At 45.1% G+C, this 12,516-nt stretch overlaps 1 protein-coding gene across 1 annotated transcript in view; it reads left to right on the top strand.

Annotated features, from left to right (window-relative positions):
• Positions 1–12,516, top strand: part of cux1a (cut-like homeobox 1a) — a gene marked incomplete at its 5' end in the record, with an annotated part of 168,706 nt that overhangs the window by 60,134 nt on the left and 96,056 nt on the right. The window contains 3 exon segments of the mRNA XM_084320602.1: positions 767–825; positions 4,410–4,458; positions 7,581–7,671. Coding sequence (XP_084176728.1) covers positions 767–825; positions 4,410–4,458; positions 7,581–7,671 — 199 coding nt within the window.

Raw genomic sequence — 12,516 nt, 5'->3', positions numbered from 1 at the left:
GCAGCTCCTAGTGGTCAACAGTGTCAGACTGTGGTTGTACTGGGCAGCTCCTAGTGGTCAACAGTGTCATACTGGTGGTTGTACTGGGCAGCTCCTAGTGGTCAACAGTGTCAGACTGGTGGTTGTACTGGTCAGCTCCTAGTGGTCAACAGTGTCAGACTGTGGTTGTACTGGGCAGCTCCTAGTGGTCAACAGTGTCAGACTGTGGTTGTACTGGGCAGCTCCTAGTGGTCAACAGTGTCATACTGGTGGTTGTACTGGGCAGCTCCTAGTGGTCAACAGTGTCAGACTGGTGGTTGTACTGGTCAGCTCCTAGTGGTCAACAGTGTCAGACTGTGGTTGTACTGGTCAGCTCCTAGTGGTCAACAGTGTCAGACTGTGGTTGTCCAATCCAATACGCCTCCTCTACTTTCACTGGTATATAAAAGCCACTTCACGTCTCACTCCATTTATTTCATGGAGTCCCCGTTTGCTTGTTCTCCCAGAGCTGGTGACGGTAGCAGCTGCTGTGGGGAGTGCAGCGTCTCCCGCTCTCTGTGTCTCTCAGTGTCTAGCGTTGATAATCAAGAAGAAGCATCCGGCGTAAAGCCTGATCCAGGAACTGTGCACAGAAGGGGCCATGGGGGACTTTGTACACACAGATTTCACAAAGTGAAAGTGAAAGTAAAGTGAAACAATAGAATTGTAGTAACAAGGTTTTGGCCCAACAACCATGATTATGTTCCGACTGAATATAACAACTGTTTTCTGTCTCCACATACCGTAGGTACTGGAGGATAAGCTTCAAGACCAGGCTGACTATGATGACGTCAAGCGAGAACTCAGGTAACTGATCTCAGGTCCGGCTGTTCGTTGAACAATAGTCGTGTGATTTGTCGGATAGCGGTTATTTGAGTTAATCGACAGATCTGTAACATGTGAGTTTTCCACCTGCGATAATGCAGGACCTCTTTAAAACTAGTGATCACTAGAGATGTGCTCATCATTTTAACACTAGTGTTCACCGGAGATGTGCTTATCATTTTACCTCATTCCAATCACTTTTAATGTAATGACGCAATTCCACTGAAATAAACCCGGGTCCAAGCTGTTCCCTAGCGACGCAATTCCACTGAAACCATCCATAGGGTTATTTTATGGTTTTGGTGACATTCCTCATCGGTTGTGCGGTCACCCTGTTCGATTGCATTACAGGCCTTGAAGAGCTGCAGCTCAACTCAAGCGCGCAGAAAAAACACAACTCGCTCGTTCATGTTCCAATTGGCGACATTTTGGTCGGATTTAGAAATTATTCCTCAACTCGGGGACGAAATGTCATCCCTGCCTTCCCGCCCTGGCTGCGACTCTGTATAGATTAACTCTTAATGCTAGTCACACTCCCTGCCAAGACACCCTCCAGACCACCGTTGACCTTTACGTGTAGTCTTCGAATGGGGCCATGCTTAGGCCTCTCACCACCATTGGCTAGCCTCCGCTCCCTGCTTATCAGAAGCAGACGCCTTGCTGCTTCTCCTCGCGGGCCGGAGTCACTCTCTGGAGCCCTCTCTCCCGGCTGCGCGGCAGGGCAGGCGGCGTGACGCCAAGCGGATGCTCTCTGCGTTTCGAACGTAAGTGAACTTTGATTTACTGGAATATCTCCGTTGTGATGACCGAGGTACTGGTCAGCGTCGGCAGCTGTTTTTTTTTTCCGTCGTTCCGCTTTCTTGTACTTAAGTCCACCGTCTGTGTTGATTACGATGGATGTAAGTCAACAGCAGAGTTGTGTTTGGCTGTTTAGCTGCCGACAGTGGACACAAAGCGGTGGGACTCGGGGGTCCCGGCTGTGGAATACGAGCGCAAGACACTGGCTTCCTTTGTCGTCTGCCGCGCGTCTCTGTGCCTCTCTGTGCTCCTCCGCCTCGCATCAAAGACCGTAAACCCAGTTAAGGGTTGAGTGATGAGCTAATCGGGACGTGCCGCTAATGTTTTTAGATTTGGTCGTAAATTCTTGCCAGGATTTAATAATCGCCACCGGTCCGCGGCCGGCGTCCCCATCTGGGCGTTCGTTTAGTTCACTTGGTTTGCACGGTGATATTCCAAATTGGAGGTTTATTGAATGTGACATCAGTCAATAGAGCTATTTGTTACTTCTTATATTACCGCTGTGATGGCCAGCCAAGAGCTGCTTGCTGGAATGTGTATTGATAGCCTGTAGAAGGAATTCCCAGAGCCTCCTTAATGCTACTGTATGTGCATTGTAAAGTCTACCTTTAGGTCTTTCTTTAGGTCTTTCTTTAGTTGTTGAGTTTTTTCCAAGAGCCTCCTTAGTGTTACTTGCATCGTAAGGTCTACCTTTAGAGTAGGTCTTCCTTTAGTTGTCGAGCTGTTTCCCAGAGCTTCCTTAGTGCAAAGTGCATCATGAAGTCTTTTAGGTCTTCCTTTAGTTGTCGAGCTGTTTCCCAAAGCCTCCTTAGTGCTAAGTGTATCGTGAAGTCTACATTTTGGTCTTCCTTTAGTTGTCGAGCTGTTTCCCAGAGCCCCCTTAGCTAAGGAATACCTTTTGAAAGGTGTACCTTTAGAAGGTGGTCTGAGGCACTCCTAACCCTTAGCGATGTGCTCATCCTGTCACAGTTTTAGCCTGATTAGACAAACATTATGCTTTTCAAATTGACAGTTGCAATAGTAGATCTATTACCCTACCTCGTGAAAATGAATGATCAAAACAACATTTCTGTGCAGAAAATTTTTATCATATTATTACATTCAGGCTAATATTTTTGTTAGCGTGCATTGCTTGTCCGAATTATCCTAGGCAAATGTAAAAGCCATCCATAAACGTCTGTCTAGAACGTAAATAATGAACAGACTGTGTTATATTATGATATTATTATATTATTCCCTCTGCTGGCGTCTTGCAGATGAACTCTGTGTGTTCTATTCACTTCTTTCATATGCCTGTCCCCTTCGTTTCCCTTTAAGTGAGCCCTCTCTAGTATTACGATGAAGGCCTTCTATTCATCTGAGCAAGGGGGCGAGTGATCGAGGGGAGGAAAACTGTGAAAATGGAACACACCTCAGTGATGTCATTGACTGAGCAGAGAATGTTTGCTGGGCAGACTAGACTTATCAAATGCTTTGCCAATTATTTCATTTACCACCTTCTTTTCACCACTGATGAGGTTAAAAACCGAATTGCATACCCAACATAGGATTAATCAATTTCCACAAACACGCTTTTGCCTTTCATCTAAGATCATTTTTGCAGCGGGAATCAGTAGATATCTTGCTTTGGTTGTATCTTGTATGAGAAAAACAGATTCACATTTGACCTTTTAGATTAGATTAGATTAGATTAGATTAGATTAAAATGTATTGTCATTATGCAGCACAAGTACAGTACAACGAAAAGAAGTTTGGCATCTGACCAGAGTGCAAATGTAACAGTAAAGTGCAACAGCAATATACAATGTACAAGTATAGTACAAGGTGCGGCTAATCTAATCTAATCTAATCTTGACTCTTAACAGGGATTAACAGATGATCTTTAGTACGTATAGCTTCCTCTTCTGCCATATTAGATTGTTGTAAAATGATTATGACGACACTTTTTATATTAAAACTTCATTCATAAGCCTCAGGAACCTAGCATGTCCTTTTTTTTACCAAGCATATCTTGTGTCTTATCTATTAAATTTTTTCTGTGCCTATTTTATTCTATTTTATTATTGTATTTTGCAGAATCAATGCGGGCAAGACCCCCCGCATTTCACTGTATGCCCTGGTGTGTATGTGACAAATAAACCTCTTGATTCTTGATTCTATGCAAATGAGACAATCGATTTGCGTGGCATTGATCGGTCCACTCTTCAGCACCACAGTGAAGGACAGCTCCACCGTCTCTTAACCCTTTCACTGCCGCACTACCAAAAAAAACGGTTAACCCTTTCACTGCGACAATTCACATAAGGTTAACCCTTTCACTGCCACACAACAGCCGGTTAACCCTTTCACTGCCACACAACAGAAGGTGAACCCTTTACTATCACACGACCAACGGTCGTGTGGGTTAAGGAACTGTTGAGGCATAGTCTGGGAGACTCCGGAGAAGCTCCTTTTCAAAGCTACACCTTAGGAACCTGTGTAGAACCGTAAGGTACATCGACACCGGGGGAACGCTGCCCAGATATTTTAATGAAAAGCTTCTCCTTTTTATCGACAATGATATTTGGAATCCAATTGGCATCAAAGGCGTTATATATGATGACCATCGTGATTGAATGATTGGATTTTTTAGAGTTTGTCTGAATGGAGTCCAGGGATCCTGTGTTGAGTTATTTCCCTTCGCCTGATCGACAGACAGATTCCCTCCTTTGAGAGAGAGAGCTTTAGCGAGTCTTGTGAAAATGATTTCTTCTCTCCACACACCACAGTATCCTCAAGTCGATGGAGTTTGGCTCATCGAACTACTCCTCGGGGAAGGTAAGGGAATGATCACCGGATTAAGGAAGTGAAGTGATGTGGATGAGTGCTTTCTGTCTTCTTTCTTTATCCTGACTGTCTTCATCATGTGTCCTGACTGTCTTCATCACGTGTCCTGACTGTCTTCATCACGTGTCCTGACTGTCTTCATCACGTGTCCTGACTGTCTTCATCACGTGTCCTGACTGTCTTCATCACGTGACTGTCTTCATCACGTGTCCTGACTGTCTTCATCACGTGTCCTGACTGTCTTCATCACGTGTCCTGACTGTCTTCATCACGTGTCTGTCTTCATCACGTGTCCTGTCTTCATCACGTGTCCTGACTGTCTTCATCACGTGTCCTGACTGTCTTCATCACGTGTCCTGACTGTCTTCATCACGTGTCCTGACTGTCTTCATCATGTGTCCTGACTGTCTTCATCACGTGTCCTGACTGTCTTCATCACGTGTCCTGACTGTCTTCATCACGTGTCCTGACTGTCTTCATCACGTGTCCTGACTGTCTTCATCACGTGTCCTGACTGTCTTCATCACGTGTCCTGACTGTCTTCATCATGTGTCCTGACTGTCTTCATCACGTGTCCTGTCTGTCTTCATCACGTGTCCTGACTGTCTTCATCACGTGTCCTGACTGTCTTCATCCTGACTGTCTTCATCACGTGTCCTGACTGTCTTCATCATGTGTCCTGACTGTCTTCATCATGTGTCCTGACTGTCTTCATCACGTGTCCTGACTGTCTTCATCATGTGTCCTGACTGTCTTCATCACGTGTCCTGACTGTCTTCATCATGTGTCCTGACTGTCTTCATCATGTGTCCTGACTGTCTTCATCACGTGTCCTGACTGTCTTCATCATGTGTCCTGACTGTCTTCATCACGTGTCCTGACTGTCTTCATCATGTGTCCTGTCTTCATCACGTGTCCTGACTGTCTTCATCACGTGTCCTGACTGTCTTCATCACGTGTCCTGACTGTCTTCATCACGTGTCCTGACTGTCTTCATCACGTGTCCTGACTGTCTTCATCACGTGTCCTGACTGTCTTCATCATGTGTCCTGACTGTCTTCATCACGTGTCCTGACTGTCTTCATCATGTGACTGTCTTCATCACGTGTCCTGACTGTCTTCATCATGTGACTGTCTTCATCATGTGACTGTCTTCATCACGTGTCCTGACTGTCTTCATCACGTGTCCTGACTGTCTTCATCACGTGTCCTGACTGTCTTCATCACGTGTCCTGACTGTCTGTCTTCATCACGTGTCCTGACTGTCTTCATCACGTGTCCTGACTGTCTTCATCACGTGTCCTGACTGTCTTCATCACGTGTCCTGACTGTCTTCATCATGTGTCCTGACTGTCTTCATCATGTGTCCTGACTGTCTTCATCACGTGTCCTGACTGTCTTCATCATGTGACTGTCTTCATCACGTGTCCTGACTGTCTTCATCACGTGTCCTGACTGTCTTCATCACGTGTCCTGACTGTCTTCATCACGTGTCCTGACTGTCTTCATCACGTGTCCTGACTGTCTTCATCACGTGTCCTGACTGTCTTCATCATATGTCCTGTCTTCATCATGTGTCCTGACTGTCTTCATCATGTGTCCTGACTGTCTTCATCACGTGTCCTGACTGTCTTCATCATGTGTCCTGACTGTCTTCATCACGTGTCCTGACTGTCTTCATCATGTGTCCTGTCTTCATCACGTGTCCTGACTGTCTTCATCACGTGTCCTGACTGTCTTCATCACGTGTCCTGACTGTCTTCATCACGTGTCCTGACTGTCTTCATCACGTGTCCTGACTGTCTTCATCACGTGTCCTGACTGTCTTCATCACGTGTCCTGACTGTCTTCATCATGTGTCCTGACTGTCTTCATCACGTGTCCTGACTGTCTTCATCATGTGACTGTCTTCATCACGTGTCCTGACTGTCTTCATCACGTGTCCTGACTGTCTTCATCACGTGTCCTGACTGTCTTCATCATGTGACTGTCTTCATCACGTGTCCTGACTGTCTTCATCACGTGTCCTGACTGTCTTCATCACGTGTCCTGACTGTCTTCATCACGTGTCCTGACTGTCTGTCTTCATCACGTGTCCTGACTGTCTTCATCACGTGTCCTGACTGTCTTCATCACGTGTCCTGACTGTCTTCATCACGTGTCCTGACTGTCTTCATCACGTCTTCATCACGTGTCCTGACTGTCTTCATCACGTGTCCTGACTGTCTTCATCACGTGTCCTGACTGTCTTCATCACGTGTCCTGACTGTCTTCATCATGTGTGTCCTGACTGTCTTCATCATGTGTCCTGACTGTCTTCATCACGTGTCCTGACTGTCTTCTTCATGTGACTGTCTTCATCACGTGTCCTGACTGTCTTCATCACGTGTCCTGACTGTCTTCATCATGTGTCCTGACTGTCTTCATCACGTGTCCTGACTGTCTTCATCACGTGTCCTGACTGTCTTCTTCATGTGACTGTCTTCATCACGTGTCCTGACTGTCTTCATCACGTGTCCTGACTGTCTTCATCACGTGTCCTGACTGTCTTCATCACGTGTCCTGACTGTCTTCATCACGTGTCCTGACTGTCTTCATCATGTGACTGTCTTCATCACGTGTCCTGACTGTCTTCATCACGTGTCCTGACTGTCTTCATCATGTGTCCTGACTGTCTTCATCACGTGTCCTGACTGTCTTCATCACGTGTCCTGACTGTCTTCATCATGTGTCCTGACTGTCTTCATCACGTGTCCTGACTGTCTTCATCACGTGTCCTGACTGTCTTCATCACGTGTCCTGACTGTCTTCATCACGTGTCCTGACTGTCTTCATCACATGTCCTGACTGTCTTCATCATGTGTCCTGACTGTCTTCATCACGTGTCCTGACTGTCTTCATCATGTGTCCTGACTGTCTTCATCACGTGTCCTGACTGTCTTCATCACGTGTCCTGACTGTCTTCATCACGTGTCCTGACTGTCTTCATCACGTGTCCTGACTGTCTTCATCATGTGTCCTGACTGTCTTCATCACGTGTCCTGACTGTCTTCATCACGTGTCCTGACTGTCTTCATCATGTGTCCTGACTGTCTTCCTCACGTTCTCCTCAGGAAACTAAGCCTGACGTATCGCTGCTGGAGAAAAGCAGAAGCCTGCAGTCTGACAGATTCGCTCTGCGGCTGAACAACAACGAGCTGACCGGTGAGTTCACGGACACACACACACACAGACACACGCGTGTGCACACACACACACACACACACACACACAGACACACACACAGACACACCACACACACAGAGACACGCACACAAACGCACGCACACACACACACACAGACACACCACACACACAGACAGACACTCACGCGTGTACGCACAGTGCACGCACACACACAGACACACACAGACACATACACACACAGACACACACACGCGCGTGCATGCACATACACACACAGACACACACACACGCGCGTGCACACACACACACACACAGACACACCACACACACAGACAGACACTCACGCGTGTACGCACAGTGCACGCACGCACACACACAGACACACACAGACACATACACACACAGACACACACGCTCCCGCGTGCACGCACACACACACAGACACATTCACAGCTGTTTTACTATCATCATGCAAACTGTCCATTGACTGGTTTAATTTCCTCGACCCTAACCTTAACCCTCACTATACCGCATCAGGCAAAAACGGGGCCATTTTTGTTTTTGTTTTTGACGACTTAGTTTAGCTTTATACTTATAGCACATGCACGAGTCTGGTCTCTTTTGAAAGGTAACATTCTGAAGTTTCTATAGCAACTAAAATAAAAACAGATATCAGTTTCCTCTGTGTGCGTTCAGTAGAAGACTCCATCTGCAAGCTAGCCTAGCTTAGCACAGTGAATGGAAGCGGATACCGACCAGATAGCCTAGCTTAGCACAAATGAATGGATGCGGAAACGGACCACTAGCCTAGCTGTTGACCAAAAACACCTCTCCCGGAGTTTTAAGCTAGGCTAAGGCTAGTGGTCCATATCTGCTTCCATTCATTTGTGCTGAGCTAGGCTAGCTTGCAGCCGGATAGCTTTCTACTGAACGCACAGAGAGGAAACCGGTATCTGTCTGTCTTCATCTTCTTGTCTGACTCTGGAGAAGATGGTCATTTCCCATAATGTTGGCGTGTCCCTTTAACCCTATTCCTAACCATAAGCCCCGACCTTGTAAGGTCCCACCAATGTCCCCACAAGGATAGAAAGATGAGAAAAAGAATCCTTCGGGGCCCCTATTTGGTCCCCGCATGGATGGGAAAACAACCTCCAACACACACACACACACAAATACAACCGGTAGACAGATAGCAATTCTTCCTTTCATCCATGGCAAGCTGCAGGATTGGGGGCTGATATTTGGTTCTCCTCATCAAAGCAACGGAGGGCAAAGTACTCCTCCATTGAGCTCAAAGACATTATCTCATCCACATGCCTTGACATGCAGAGAGCTATGTGAGCCAGGAAGCCACCCACACCACAGTCACCTGCCCCCGCGCTGCAGAGCTCAGCCAGGCCAGCCATGACCGCATTAACCCTGTGAGGCCTCCGGTTGCAAAGTTACAACATCACTTTTAGCTTTTAGCTATTAAAAAAAAAAAAAAAAAAAGTCTGTAAATGTTTTATAAGTACATTTACATCAATGGGTCAATGGGTCCTGTTGTTCAGCCTCACAATGCTATTGGATGGTAAATGTGTTTATAGGTCCCACTCTCTGGCCTCTGAAGTTGCTAATGTCTAGAGAGACTTAGAATTACAAGTTACAGGGACATATTTATGTATTTATTTATTTGTATTGTGGGTTTTCTGTATAACCACATACAAGAAAAATATACATGTTGGCATTATGCACATAGTTGAACACACATACATATGTACACATGCATTACATAATGTTAGGAGTCAGGGTGTTACTGCGTCACCTTTCATATTTAACAGGGGAAGAGAGAAGAAAACACAATATTTATACAAAGAAACTAAAACGTTCTTTTACCAAAACGTGTTCTGTATTTGAATTTGAAAGAAGATCCACTGCCTGAATGAATAGATTTGACAGAAAATGTATCCAGACCCTAGCAGGAAGGATGAGAAAGTTAACGTTAGGATTTTCAAAGTCTGTCTAAGGAGAAGTCAGTTCACTCTGACTTATTTTGATAACGGGATAACAGGACTAGTCCTCATCTCTTTGAAATGGGATTCATCCGTATCTAAGAATCTGTCGGTACATGTCATCGTCTTTCTTCATTTGAAGTCACAGGTAAATTACTGACAACACAGAAGAAAAAAGCCCTTTTCCCACGTAGACCAACTTCTACACATCTCTGTCTCTGGTTAAACTACCACAATGCTTCTGTCTGCTCATTATACAGACTGTCTCTGGTTAAACTACCACAGTGCTCTGTCTCATTATATAGACTGTCTCTGGTTAAACTGCCACAGTGATCTGTCTCATTATATAGACTGTCTCTGGTTAAACTGCCACAGTGATCTGTCTCATTATATAGACTGTCTCTGGTTAAACTACCACAGTGCTCTGTCTCATTATATAGACTGTCTCTGGTTAAACTGCCACAGTGATCTGTCTCATTATATAGACTGTCTCTGGTTAAACTGCCACAGTGATCTGTCTCATTATATAGACTGTCTCTGGTTAAACTACCACAGTGATCTGTCTCATTATATAGACTGTCTCTGGTTAAACTGCCACAGTGATCTGTCTCATTATATAGACTGTCTCTGGTTAAACTACCACAGTGATCTGTCTCATTATATAGACTGTCTCTGGTTAAACTACCACAGTGATCTGTCTCCTCATTATATAGACTGTCTCTGGTTAAACTACCACAGTGATCTGTCTCATTATATAGACTGTCTCTGGTTAAACTACCACAGTGCTCTGTCTCCTCATTATATAGACTGTCTCTGGTTAAACTACCACAGTGATCTGTCATTATATAGACGGTCTCTGGTTAAACTACCACAGTGATCCATCTCATTATATAGACTGTCTCTGGTTAAACTACCACAGTGCTCTGTCTCCTCATTATATAGACTGTCTCTGGTTAAACTACCACAGTGATCTATCTCATTCTATATACTGTCTCTGGGTAAACTACCACAGTGCTATGTCTCCTCATTATATAGACTGTCTCTGGTTAAACTACCACAGTGCTCTGTCTCATTATATAGACTGTCTCTGGTTAAACTACCACAGTGCTCTGTCTCATTATATAGACTGTCTCTGGTTAAACTGCCACAGTGATCTGTCTCATTATATAGACTGTCTCTGGTTAAACTGCCACAGTGATCTGTCTCATTATATAGACTGTCTCTGGTTAAACTACCACAGTGCTCTGTCTCATTATATAGACTGTCTCTGGTTAAACTGCCACAGTGATCTGTCTCATTATATAGACTGTCTCTGGTTAAACTGCCACAGTGATCTGTCTCATTATATAGACTGTCTCTGGTTAAACTGCCACAGTGATCTGTCTCATTATATAGACTGTCTCTGGTTAAACTGCCACAGTGATCTGTCTCATTATATAGACTGTCTCTGGTTAAACTGCCACAGTGATCTGTCTCATTATATAGACTGTCTCTGGTTAAACTACCACAGTGATCTGTCTCATTATATAGACTGTCTCTGGTTAAACTGCCACAGTGATCTGTCTCATTATATAGACTGTCTCTGGTTAAACTACCACAGTGATCTGTCTCATTATATAGACTGTCTCTGGTTAAACTACCACAGTGCTCTGTCTCCTCATTATATAGACTGTCTCTGGTTAAACTACCACAGTGATCGGTCTTCCCATTATATAGACTGTCTCTGGGATCATGCCAGTCAGTGTAAATGGTGTGTGTGTGTGTGTGTGTGTGTGTGTGTGTGTGTGTGTGTGTGTGTGTGTGTGTGTGTGTGTGTGTGTGTGTGTGTGTGTGTGTGTGTGTGTGTGTGTGTGTGTGTGTGTGTGTGTGTGTGTGTGTGTGTGTGTGTGTGTGTGTGTGTGGCTGACTGACTGCAGCTATAAAACCACAGGGATCTCTTTTAGTTCCTTACATCTGTGCATCGGTAGCCTCCAGGGCTTCCAGACAGGAAGTCTGCTTGGCAGACAGGAAACACTGCCAGTTATCTCAGACAACAGAGCTGTTGAGCTGAGAGGAAAAGACGCTTCTATTTTGGCGATAAAGAGCCCCCCCTGGTAAAAATAGCACATGAAAAGGAACGCATCGGCCAATAAAAGGAACGCATCGGCTATTAAAAGGGGCACAATAGCTTATGTTGCACATATTTTATTTTGCACATTATCTCACACATATCATTGGGAGTCAATAATGTCCTCCAGTGATGTCATCATCGGAGGACACTGAATCCTTGCCTTAATTACAGCTCAATGAAATTATATAAAATAGCAATAGGAATTTCAGTAGGGATTCCTGTTTTTTTCCCATCTACATCACAGGACTTTCCCCGGGATGTTCAAACAAGATGGTGCTGAGGCTCAACTAGGGGGGTGGGGGGGGGGTCTGGCTGTGCCCCCCGTTCGGGAGGGGAAATTAATTGCAATAAAGAAGCAAACGCAGGGGTAGGTTATTTATTTAAGTGTAAGGTTGCACAATAGTTTAACGTTGAACATGAACACACACACACACACACACACACACACACACACACACACACACACAATGGGACGGAGCATCATGTATTTAAGCATTACATCACGCGCAGGAGTGGTTTGTAAACAATAAACCATGCCTAGGGGTGGTCGTTAGACCCCCCTAGGCATGGTTTATTGTTCACAAATCACGACTGCAAGTGGTGTAAAGCTTTTATACAACTGCCAGATTCATCCAACCTTATTTCTATACAATAAACACACATTAATCGAAGATTTATTGAAAAAACCATCCGCCAGAAAAAGTAGTTCCCACAACTACAAAAAAGACAAGTTGCCTCCATGTGGAAGCAGCTTGAAGTGCA

This window comes from Notolepis coatsorum, assembly GCF_963971535.1.
Source record: "Notolepis coatsorum genome assembly, chromosome: 8".
In the NCBI taxonomy this organism is placed as follows: domain Eukaryota; kingdom Metazoa; phylum Chordata; class Actinopteri; order Aulopiformes; family Paralepididae; genus Notolepis; species Notolepis coatsorum.
This window is presented reverse-complemented; position numbering and strand designations above follow the sequence as displayed.